General features: G+C 29.7%; 1 protein-coding gene and 1 long non-coding RNA gene across 2 annotated transcripts; both read left to right on the top strand.

Moving 5' to 3' along the window:
* Positions 1-5,178: 5,178 nt before the first annotated feature.
* On the top strand, positions 5,179-9,268 carry LOC125221418. Its single transcript, XM_048123538.1, has 7 exons — positions 5,179-5,369; positions 6,328-6,428; positions 7,192-7,278; positions 7,489-7,535; positions 8,291-8,348; positions 8,557-8,667; positions 9,261-9,268. The coding sequence occupies exons 2-7, from the start codon at positions 6,347-6,349 to the stop codon at positions 9,266-9,268; spliced, it is 393 nt and encodes a 130-aa protein (XP_047979495.1). The 5' UTR covers positions 5,179-5,369; positions 6,328-6,346.
* A 191-nt stretch (positions 9,269-9,459) lies between these two features.
* Positions 9,460-10,945, top strand: LOC125218395. Its single transcript, XR_007175948.1, has 3 exons — positions 9,460-9,633; positions 9,830-10,091; positions 10,281-10,945. It is a non-coding gene; the product is annotated as an uncharacterized LOC125218395 (long non-coding RNA).
* Positions 10,946-12,645: the final 1,700 nt, after the last annotated feature.

Below are 12,645 nucleotides of genomic sequence, written 5' to 3' on the forward strand. Positions count from 1 at the left end.
AAGACTTACAAAATTCAAGAAAAAAATTAACATTTAATTGTAATACTATTTGCTTTTGTGTTTGTTATATATAGAACCATTTTTCTACTTATCGCCGTTGTTGTTTATATTCTTAATTTTTTTTCTACTATTTTGGTGCTCGTCGTTTTTTTGGAACATTTTATTTAATGGATATAAAAACCAACAACACTAGAAAATAACGTGTAGTCCATGTGCAATTTCCCTTCCTAAACAAATCTTGACCTATTCTGTTTTTTCCTTTTTCTTGATGCAAATTTTAATATGTGATCTGGCAGAAGTAAGGAGCTCATCATTCATCATGTGTATCACTCATCAATAATGCATTTGTCTATTAAATAATTACTAAAAATGAATAAAAACACCTATACGAACCTTTTAATTTGTGTTATATAGTCGGTGTAGGTATAATTCTTTTTAAATCTAAATTAGAAGATTTGCGATTTGCCTATCTAACGATTATCGGGGAAAGTATTTAATAGGCTATTAAAAATCTTATTTTAAGTAATTCTTATTTTCTCATTTTAATACTACTAGATTCAAATTACAACTGCACTATAATTGAATTGAATAAATAATTCAAGTTGGGCCTGTTCACGTAGATATAGTAATTCCTTTTAATTTAAATTAGAAGATTTGCCTAATCTAGCGATTATCTGGGGAAAATATTTAATAGTATATATATCATAACACTCAAAAAAATTTCAAACTATAATTATTTATAGTATAAAAGTCTTATTTTAAGTAACTCTTATTTCTCATTTTAATACTAGATTCAAATTACAACTGAGTAGTGATTTAGAGATATAATGTCTTCATGCCATAATACCCTTATGTCTTTATGCCATAATTATATTTTATATGTGGACAAATATAACCAAACGCTATTTTTGAATAAAATCAATTAGCATGATCATTAGGGGGTGATCTAATTTCTATAAAAAAGACTAGTAAAAGCTAATGGTCAAATTCAATAGAGTATATTATATATTTTACATAGGAATAACATAAAAATAAATATTCAATCAAACTAGAGAACTAATATTATAAAATACATAAAATTAAAATAATAAATTCAATTAGTATTATATTTATTTTGACTAAGGTTCGACAATAATTTTCCAAAAATTAAAATTAAAATTTGAATAAATTAAATTTTTCCAAAATTGAATAATTTAGAATAGTAAAGTATGATATAAAAAAACCTAGACCCAATTAGTATTAATATATTATACATAGTTTCTTAATTTTATTTCATGATATAGTGAATTGAGCTAATAACTTAATTATTTATAAAGCAAAAGAGAAAATGCCTTGTAATTATTTATTTGATCGAAGTTCGATTGCAATGTTCTAAGAATAAAAAAATTTAAATAAATTAAAATTTTGGAAAGGAAAGAAGTAGTATAATAAAAATTACTAAATTCTTAAAATAAAAACTATAAAGTCAATAATAATAATAATAATAATAATTATTATTATTATTATTATTATTATTATTATTAATTTATTTAATGATATACTGAATAGAGCTTAAAACTCTAATATTTTATATAAGAAAAAAGAAGAAAATAATATAGGATTAGTATTTTTATAAAATGGATTCATAATTTATTCATTAAGTTCAAATCTCATAATTTATTCCCTTAGTTTTGGAACATTACGTTGAATAAAACATTTATGAATAAATCTCCCATTTCTCTAATATTCTACTTCTTTAGGTATATATTTTAATTTTAAATCATATCTTCCACATTTATATATATTCCATAATTAAGCTACCACATCTTTATTTAAGATGTAAGGGCAAAAAGGTAGATGTAAAAAAGTGTAGATTTAATTAAAAATATAATATAGTATAAGATTACAATTTTAACCTCATTATGGCATTATGGCTTGGAGACATTATGTCTCTAAAACATTTTTCTTGAATAAATAATTCAAGTTGGGCCTGTTCACATAGATATAGTAATTCCTTTTAATTTAAATTAGAATATTTGCCTAATCTAGCGATTACCTGGGGAAAATATTTAATAGTATAGATATCATAACACTCAACAAAAATTCAAACTATAATTATTTAGAAAAATGTTTTAGAGATATAATGTTTCCAAGCCATAATACCATAATGAGGTTAAAATTGTAATCTTATACTACTATATTATATTTTTAATTAAATCTACACTTTTTTACATCTACCTTTTTGCCCCTACATCTTAAAAAAAGCAACTATGCGCATAATGGAATTTTAATTATGATCTTAAATAAGTATGTGCTAGATTAATTATGGAATATATATAAATGTGGAAGATATGAATTAAAATTAAAATATATACCTAAAGAAGTTATAATATTATGAGAAATGGGACCTACATTTTGTTACACACTTTTATAATTTTTTAAATGTAATTCACTTCAAATTTTTGTAATCCGTTTATAATACAAAAAAGAAAAGTATAAGAAAAACTTTATCAATTTCACCTATTCTTCTATTTGAAAATAAAAATATAATAAAATAAATATTTTCCAAAAATACTAATTCTTTTGATTATGTTCATTTTGGTCCATTCACTGTAATTAGTGGTATCACTTTTATTTATGGAAATTTGTTCTTAATTTTTTCCCTTTCTCTCTCATAATTTATTCATTAAGTTTCGGAACATTACGCTGAATCTCGATAAAAAAAAATATAATCACAAGTTTTTCCGTCTATTTAATCGTAGTAATTTTATGGTATAAAGTTAATTCTTTAATAATAAAATAATTTATTATGGATGACTATTAAATGAGTAAGTTTTTAATACCAATAAAATAAATAGATGTGGATGAAAGTTTTTAATACCAATAAAATAAATAGATGTGGATGACTACTAATAAGTCAAATTTTAAAAGTGATTTAATACTCATAAAATAATTAGATCAAAAGATTTGATTATTTTGTTTAATAATAATAGTAAGAAATTAATTTTTATGTATATAATTATTTTTATACTTTAGAATTTTAAGAATTATCTTATAATAAAATAACTAGTTGCTATTGATTACTATTAGATGAACAAATTCAATTGAAAAGTTAATTTTTATATTAGTGTTTAATAAAATAAAATAAAAATTTTTATTTGAAGGTAAACCAATTCAAATCCTTTTACATTATGCAAAATTAAAGAGGGGTTATTAACAACTTAATTATAATTCCCAAAAGTTATTAAAAGTTAATAGTTAATGTTCTTTGATTGGACTTTCCTTTTATAATCAAACGGATCTAATTTTCTTTCTTTTGAAATAAGGGTATATTAGTCTATATATGAATTATTCTTATGGCAAAAAAACATAAGGGCATTTTGGCATGGACATTATGTCTCTAAATCATTACTCAATTATTTATTAGTATAAAAATCTTATTTTAAGTAACTCTTATTTTCTCATTTTAATACTATTAGATCCAAATTACAACTGCACTGTAATTTACTACTAGTAGTAATTCAACCTGGGCCTGTTCAATATGGAGTACATTATAGAATGACTTATTAGTTCGAAATAATATTTATGGGCTATATGGCCCAGTAACTTAGCATTTTCTTAAAAATAATATCAGTACTATTATCTTATTTATAAATTTAAAATCTTAATAATTTTTTGTTTTGAAATTCATTCGGTTATTAAAATTAAATTCTTTGAGAAGTATATGAATCGAATGAATCTTATTATAAAATATGTACTATGGAGTAATATTAAAAATTAGCTAGAAATTTGACATTTTCTTATCTTGACTATAGTTAAACAATTTTACATAAACACGTGGTCTGCAGCATTTTGTATAGTTGCAGCTTCATTATTCTAATAATAATTTTATACTATAAATTAATATGTCAACGTCAAAACATTTTTATATATTTATTATAATCACTATATTACACATTGTTTTTATATATTCATTGTAATAAATATATTACCTGCATATTTCTCTCAATAACCTCTTAAATTTGTCTCTAAGATTTTCACAAGCAACATTAATTGATGACCATAAATGCCACATATTAAATCTATAATGTTAGGCGAAGTATCTATATTTATTGTAAAATTACTAATATTGAGCTCTTTAATAATGATTTATTTAGTAACACAAATAGGCCTGAAAATTTAATTTGGTATTCCCGACCCAGTCTCAATACCCGACGGGTTTTGGGTACCCGAATTTATGGGTTCGGGTACGGGTTTGGGTAATTAATGTTAGAACTCTTCGGGTTTAGGGTACCCGAAACCCGTATTAGGGTACCCGACTAATACCCGATTAAACCCGATTAATTATGTATTTGTGATAAATATTTTGGGTTATAAAGTTCTTAGTTTACTATTTGGATTATGTTTGATTACTTTGACATTATTTAGATTATATGTTTGGTTGCTTTGACATTTCATTGTTCTATTATCTCGACTTTAATACTTTTTTACATTCGTGTTCGGTTCATGTTGCATTATTTATGTTCTTACTTGTTATCTTTTGAAAATATATAGTTAATTAGTTATGTTTTCTCCATTTTATTTACATGTTCAGTTAATGTCTTAAAAAATTAATCTCTTTTATGTTTCAATTTATACCAAAAAAATTTTATTTTAAAATTAAGTAGTGTCTATTTGTCTAATGTTTATTTTATATTATATAGGAGCAAAATTATAGTCAATAAATAGTATAAGTATTGTGTTATTTTAATAATTTCTATTCTCATCACAATTTAATTTATATAAAAGAATAAATTTCAAATATAATAATTTCGGGTTTATGGATACCCGATTAGTTGGGTTCGGGTACCCGCATCGGGTATTAGGGTACCCGAATTCACATACGGGTCGGATATTGGGTATGATATTTTTGAGATTTCGGGTTCGGGTATCCGAATTTTCGGGTTTGAGTACCCACGAGTACCCGAATTTACACCCCTAAACACAAAACAAAAAGCCCAAATTATTGCTGCAGTTAAATTGGTTCCATTATCGGGAATACACTGACGAGTGACGACTTTATTTTGGAGTGATGAACTGCATAGAACCGCAGAAAATGGAACAGCAGAGGTTCTTCTGCATTTTCCATTTTTGCTTGCGCTGTATGCTCTTCTACTCACTTTTCCTTCTCTGCTAATCAATTATATGAAGCATATTTTTTTCGGAGGAAGAAATTCATCCATTAAAATTTCCAGAAATTTCGTGTTTCACATATCCAGCATTGCGATTTCCTCGATCATGACGAGAACAGCTCCAATTTCAACTTTGTTTCAGATTTTTCGAATGATTCGGTGAAAATTACTTTTCTGAGGAAGAAAAACAGAAATACCGGGATCGGGTTTTAACGCGAGGTAATGACGCTCTGAATTTTGATTTTTGAGTACCTTTTGTCCTTGATAAGTTGAAATCCCGAAATGCAAATTCATTTATGTTATTTTCAGTGTGTTGTTTGATTTAATGATAATGCCGGAGGTGTTTTGCCTAGAGCGACGTGTGAGGCATTGTGCATGCGAAGCTAAGTTTGTTTGGTGGTGCATTGTGTTGCTGATGCTGTACACTGCTCTAGCATGGGAATAAAGATAATGTGTTATTTAATTTCATGATCTTTTTCTTAAATATATGTATTTTAATAAAAAGTTGAGGTGTTGATGGAGCTTAGGGTTAATTATAATGGACAAAAGGATTTTTTAGGTGCCTATCTTCTTTTACATGATATATTATATTGGTGTTGTTTTCCTGGAGTAAATCATAAAATTGAAATTTGAATTCTCTGTTTGTACTTTCACTTACCCTTTGAATTGATGTGGCATGGTTAGTTATTTTATTGTTTTTTTTTTCTGGATGATGAATGTAGTTTTTTTGGATGACCTCGATGTTGATGAATTCATTCGTATTGGATTTGGAAGTATCATATCTAGTAGTAGTCGACTAGTAGTAGTAGAAATAAGACCTTCGTTTAATTTAGTTTGTTGCTTGAGTTGTGATCATATAATTAAGGACAACAATTCTACCGTGCTTCCACGAAATAAAATACTACTACTAACTAATTTTCTCTAAAATGCATTTGGTTTGTAAAATTGGTGATGCGCTTTACTTAATCGACCTTGTTATCCACTCAAAGTGATGCTCTAACTCTCTGGATTTCAAAGTTTTAGACACTTGTAGTAGTAGAGAATTGGTGGCTTACATTATAATTTGTGGTTGGAAGGCATTGTTGAAAATGTGATTTGGACTTATTGGTGGGCATGGTTCATGTTGAATGTATATGTGGCATCAGTTCGGCATATGTTCTTAACTTTCTGCTTGTAGGGGTCTTGCCCCCTATTTGATGGTATGCTCTATCTGGAGTGGGAAAATGACAGCCTTGGCGAGGCTTGTGGATGCTGGAAGTTTCTCACGAACTGCAAGAGGTAATGGTGTGAAGTTATCTTAAGATATGGTGCAAGTAAGATCTAATGCAGTACTATTATGTTCAGTCGTGGTAAGAAGCATGCACTTTCTTTGATTTATATATAGAATACAATCATATATCTTTCTCTATCTATATATAACTGGTTACATGGTCTTTGATTTATTTGATGATAGGCTTGTCACTGTAATGTTTTTAGTTTTAAGCCCATGTTCAATGAAATGATTGGAAGTAGAGCTGACAGGATTACATTGAAAGTTTGATTTGAGCCTAGGTACTGAATAAGCTTGGTGAATGGGAGTACTTAACTGGAGGAGTGGTTCAGTGTTTTGCATATTCCCCACCTTAGCAATCAGCAACATATGAATCTATGATAACCTTTTTGTGTGGTATTTTATCTTTTAAAAGGCCTCCCCTATCTGTATGAATCTCTGTAGCATCCGAGCAGAAGCCTCGGCGGGAAGTGCTACTTAATTTTTGATTTCATGTCTTGCTGCCATGTGTTTATCTCCTCTCTTCCATCTGTTGCATGCACAAGCACCCCCATTTCCCTTATGATGCTATATATGACCAAATTGTTGCATCTTTCTCAACTTAATTGCAGAACTTTGATCAGTACTGAACCATAAGCTTCTATTATGCACCCTTATTATTTTGTTTTATTATTTTTGTTTCGTCCAGCTAGGAAAGACCAAACTTAGATTGTGAAGTAAGCAATTTGATATTTAAAGTGCAACTTCCGCTCCATTCTTTCTCTTTTACAGAGGAAGCGAGCTACCAGAAGTTGGCTGCACAATCCATAGGGAGAGAATTACAAGATGCAGATGAAGCAAATTTGATTAATGAAGAAGGTTTGTATATTCATTCATGTCTAAAGTAAAGATGCCAATTATTTTCTTAATTCTCCTTTACACAGTCCCAGTTATGATAGGTCGCACGAAGGTGGTAATCCTTTTTCATATGCCGACATAATTGTGTTGCACTATCTTGTCCTAGGATCTTTTATATATGATTTTGGCTTCTGATTTGTCAATGTTGTTCTGGTTGATTTTCTCTTGTAGATATGCATATTTTTGGTTTGAGACCAATGGCAGATTATTTAGATTTGGTAAGACTTGGTAACTTACTCATGGTAGTTTTTATCGTCAAATTCTACTATGTATAGCATTATTGTAGGAGTATTATAGTACTTAAAGATTATGTAAGCTCTCATATTACAGGAATGATAATGGCCTGCATTTGCTAGATTCGACAATGACATTTTAATGGAAATTTTCATTTATTCATACCAGAATAATTAGAGAAGAAGAAAAGGTAGTGCAAAGATGTGAAGTGCATTATGTGGCCTATATGGACTTTTGTAGTTGAAAGCTATTGTGGAATCACTTCAATATATCAATCATTGATTAAAAATGGTTTAAAAAGTCAGTTAATATACTAATCAGTAAATAATCAGTGCATTAATTAAGGTTAGAAAACGAAGTCCAAGCCCGTATTATGGTGAAATTGCCCGCCTTGTTTACTGGAATCACTTGAATCATATGAATTATTAGGACGAGATTGGTTCAAAAATCATTAGCCATGTAACTTAATATGAATGGTTAACTCCCAATAAAGTTGAAAATTAAAATAGTTGTGCTTCAGGTCTATAGAGTGCGTTTATGTAAGGTCTATTAAGGCAATGGATTCATTCTACTCATATTATGAAGATGTTTATTATATTAATGATTATGCTGTACAATTAAATAGTATATTGCATTTTGAAATAGAAATGTAGAAAATCTTACTGATAATAAATACTTCTGTAGTTATTAATTAGATCATTTTCTCTAACAATACCAGAATGTTTTATTTGTATTGGAGGTATGCTGTAATGCTTGCAAGAAGCCAATCAAGGCCAGCCATTATGCAATGCATGCAGGTCTTTTTTAGTTTTTGTTGCTCATTTTTAGTATTTTTGAGTTTTCATAGTTGAACGTCAAATGTTGTTTCACATCTTTCGAGAACTTAATTTATCGATCTTGTTATTATATCAGAGAGATAATAAACAATCTAAGTACATTAGTATTGATGCTCCTGTTATCTTTTTTCAAATTCTATCATACTTATTGTTTTTTTTGTCCTTGCAGAGCTCTGTAAGTCTCTAAGTTCTAGAGCGGAAATCAACGTGGAACTTGATGGTCCTGCAGTGACTAAAAAACCTCCAAGGAAGGAGAGGAAAAAGTCACAGATTACTCAGAGTAGTATCCTTTTTTGCTTTTTAGGACGATACAGACTATTTTTACTTTTATGTACTTCAGTTCATGAACTTTTCAAATTTTGATCACTAAAAATTATCTTCTTTGCTTAGTAGTCTAAGTTGAGTATACAATAGCTCTCTGTGGTCTACAGCTCTTTAAATGATTGGTTTAAACAGTGCAATTTACTAGTTGTTTGTTTTGTTATACGTAGCAAAAATAAGGTTGTAATAAAGAAAGGGACATGTGATAATGAATTCCTAGCTAGTGAAACAAGATTACTAATTTGGCATGTAATTTCAATCTTCCTATCCTCTTAACTAATTCATGTTTTGTCAGATTCATGAAAAATAAATCCTACACTTGTGAATTCTTATTCTATGTAGAGAAGTATTACTTTTTAGAAAATATATTACGAATTGAAATCCTGAAGCCTTCACCAATAACTGCTCAAAGCAAAGTGGTTTTGATCCCTTTCTATCATAAATGGTTTCCGACCTGGTTGAACTACTGATCTCTAACTGCCTCATTTTCTGATTACATGGATGGGTAAAGATTCTCCTGTATATCCTCCTATTCATCTTTAATTTATTCAGGAGTTTAACTGTGTGGCTCATAAAATTGGGAAAGAACTTGTGAAGTGCACCGTTCAGGTGTAACGGAGTTTTATAATTATGAAAACCAATGCTAGTTTGTGACATCCTGATTTGAAACTTCTGTTTTTGGGATTTGAAATGGGTCTCAGAATAATTTAGACAGTCCAAATTGATTCATCTTCCTGGTACGGTTTTAAGCAATATCTTGATTTTTGTAATATGTGTGACAATATCAGATGTTCCAGCTCCCCTTGCGACCAAAATATACTATTCCCAAAGAAATCACAATCTCCGAAGAGCCATTTCTCGCATGTTCTTTGAGGAACCAGACAAAGAGTTCAGCAATGAGGTTCCATCCTCAGAAGAATATCAAGTAAGGCTCTAGGAAAAACTTCTTGTCTTGAAGCTTTTTGCCATGAACAAGTTGCACGTCATCAGGTTCCTGTGTCAGCTACCCAATTATTTTTCTCATATTTTATGTTGACATTCATGAGTTCTAAGCGATATGGTTAAAATTTTCACTCATGATATACATGTTAACTGATGGAAGCATATATATATCCTTGTAGGAGTTCTAAAGATGGGAACGTGTTACTGGAACATGAATTAGTGGAACAGAAACCTAAACTTAGTTCTTTCTTGGCACACAGAGACAGCAATTTTTTGCTCTTTGCTCGAACGACTGATCACATTCTTTCAGCAAGGTCAAACTTCTACATGGGCGAGCTGGAGCATTTGAACCATCCATGATCTCAGCTGCTCAGCTCCCTGTGATTAATACTATAGGACCTCATTATATATCAAATTCTTATTCATTTTCTGACAAACCAGGTAAACTCATTTTCACAATTTCTGGTTTGTGCTTATTTCCGAACTACCAAATGTGAGACCTTTTCAGTTTTAAATTTTGGTTAACAATTAGAATTAGTGTCTGCCATCTTCTCGTGCATGCGATTTAGTAGCTTATCTCATTATTTTATGTGCTTAATTTTGTCCAATATCTAATATTTTGCTCTCTAGGTACTCTTCAGCCGAGCAGTGGAAGTGTTCCGGTTGTATAGGACTCAGCATGGAGAATTTGCTTGGTACAGCTGTTACTCCTTTTGCTCTAACTGATGACTTAGGCTAAACTTGATAACGGAAAAAAGAAAAGATGCACAGTGCTAGCGTAACATTTAACTGTGATCACATTGCACCCACTACTAATTTAAAGACCAGTGTGTATAGGCTGCTTCTAATATTGTGAATACTCAATACTCTAGCACCAACATGGAATCATCCGTCATTTTCTAATTAGTCGAGCCAATCACCCGTTTACTTTCTTAGCCAACATTTCTCATTGGTATTGCACATCATTACTGAATGCATCACTGGTGTTGCTGAATTTTCTGTTGCCACGCCCACACAGATGTTTTTCGGGCCTGTTTCGGTGTTTCCTGTCTTGTTTATCCTACACCATGTGATTCTTTCTTGACGTGAAATCCACAATTCTAGAGTGGTCTCAATCTATCAAGTATGCTATAAATTGTTTGCTAGCCAACAATTAGATTAGTGAGGGTTGTTCAAGCTGCTTTATGATTGTTGGAGCCTAGATATATTGGTATATTATTGGTTTTATCATTTTGTTGGTATTACCATATTGTATGTGGGTGTTGTATTATGTGAGTGGAGACAGCTACCTAACATGATATCCCCAAAGGCTAAAGAGATAAGAAAAGAATCATTAGTTGCATCAAATGTGGGTCATGTTATATCATGAACGTGTCATGTTTCTATTCCAATGGTTCATTTTTCATATCTATTTGAATTTTTTTTCATATTTGATATTTGTCCAAGTGGAATTATGGAATTACACATTTTAACACATCTATTGTGATGAATCATAATTTTTCACATTCTCTATTATGGAATAAAGACGTGTCTAAGAAGAGAATAGCATATACTGGTCTGGACGTTTTGCTACGTGATGTGTGTCCAGTCAATCACAATTATATGACTATTCTATTTTCTCCTTTTTTTCTCTTTTTTTGGCAACCGTAATTGGTTGGACACACCACTTGGCAATATGTCCAGACTATAGGATTTTTACTCTCGACTCGGAGCGGTCGACTCGGAGCGGTGAGTAATCATTTTATTCATATACTATATTTTAAATAATTAAAAGGTTGGAGGCCAAACATTGGAATCTTCTGGTTGGTACCAAGCAGGCAAGCACTACAATTTTGTCAACACCACTATAACATTAAGCAGGCTAAAAATTAAAGGACAAATATACTAATATTTAGTCCATAACATTTCATAATTAATTTGAAGTAACAAATTACTATAAGTTTAATTATTCAAGTAAAAATGACATGTAATTAATTACCAGCGTAGCTGCGATTTGTTGGTAATTTCAACCCAAAAAGATTATTTCAAGTTGTCTGGATATAGTAATACGCATACCATTTATAAGAACAAAAAAATGTTAATTTGTAAATTTGATGATCATGATCATAATGAGTTATGAGTAAAAAAGAAAAAAAAAAGAAATGCTATCACTAGCAATTCAATATCGTATACTCCATATATCAACCTCACAATAAAATAAAATTAGTGGGAGGCAAGATACATGGACTTGATCAAAGATTTAGTTTGGGAAAATCTTTTTGATCAATAAGCGAATAGTTCGATTTGAGAAGAAACAAAAAAAGGGAAAAAAGAAAAGAAAAAAGGTTTGTTGAACTTTGGTTGTTTTAATGTTAGGTGTTAGTTGCCAACTTCTCTAATTGCAATATTTTGCAACATCATTATTTGTAGTAGTAGTATGATTTATCTCTCCATTTTCTTGTTGAAAGTGGAGTTAGATGGGAGTTAGTTGATTCCAAATACTAAATTAAAAAATTATATTTTTAATTGAACAACATATCAAATTGGAGAACATACAATAGGGATTCATTAGGTTTCGAGGCTATATATGATTAGATGCAAATCAAACACTTGTACTATGATTCAATGACCTTAGATTTATATCTATTCCCCCTAATCATTTTTGGTTTATCAGATTTAAACCGGTGATACCATATGTATGAACATGGAAAAAAAAACTTCCTAAATAAATACATCCAACTGAAACTTTATAATTGAATAAATAAATAATCCATATGTTTCTTATGATATTTGATTTAGTAATTAAAAGCGGTCCTGAATTATTTAACTACCTACTTTTTGGTCCTTATCAATGATTAGTGGTCCTAAATCAATAATACTAACTTAATATATAGGAAATGGAATATTAGTTTAAAACAATCGAACTTAAATGTGGGTTTAATTTCGCTTGTTGAAATTCGGATTTAATTAGATGCATAAGAAAACTTAAATAAATAGAAAACATGCTATTTAAGAT

The sequence above is a fragment of the Salvia hispanica genome, chromosome 4 (assembly GCF_023119035.1).
Source record: "Salvia hispanica cultivar TCC Black 2014 chromosome 4, UniMelb_Shisp_WGS_1.0, whole genome shotgun sequence".
Classification (NCBI taxonomy): Eukaryota; Viridiplantae; Streptophyta; class Magnoliopsida; order Lamiales; family Lamiaceae; genus Salvia; species Salvia hispanica.

What these genes read in the sequence shown, in the direction of transcription:
- LOC125221418 (XM_048123538.1), top strand. Translation starts at nt 6,347, where the DNA reads ATGGTATGCTCTATCTGGAGTGGGAAAATGACAGCCTTGGCGAGGCTT. An exon ending in TGGCAGATTATTTAGATTTG is followed by an intron (nt 7,536 to 8,290) that starts GTAAGACTTGGT and finishes TTTGTATTGGAG; the next exon opens with GTATGCTGTAATGCTTGCAA. An exon ending in CCATTATGCAATGCATGCAG is followed by an intron (nt 8,349 to 8,556) that starts GTCTTTTTTAGT and finishes TTGTCCTTGCAG; the next exon opens with AGCTCTGTAAGTCTCTAAGT.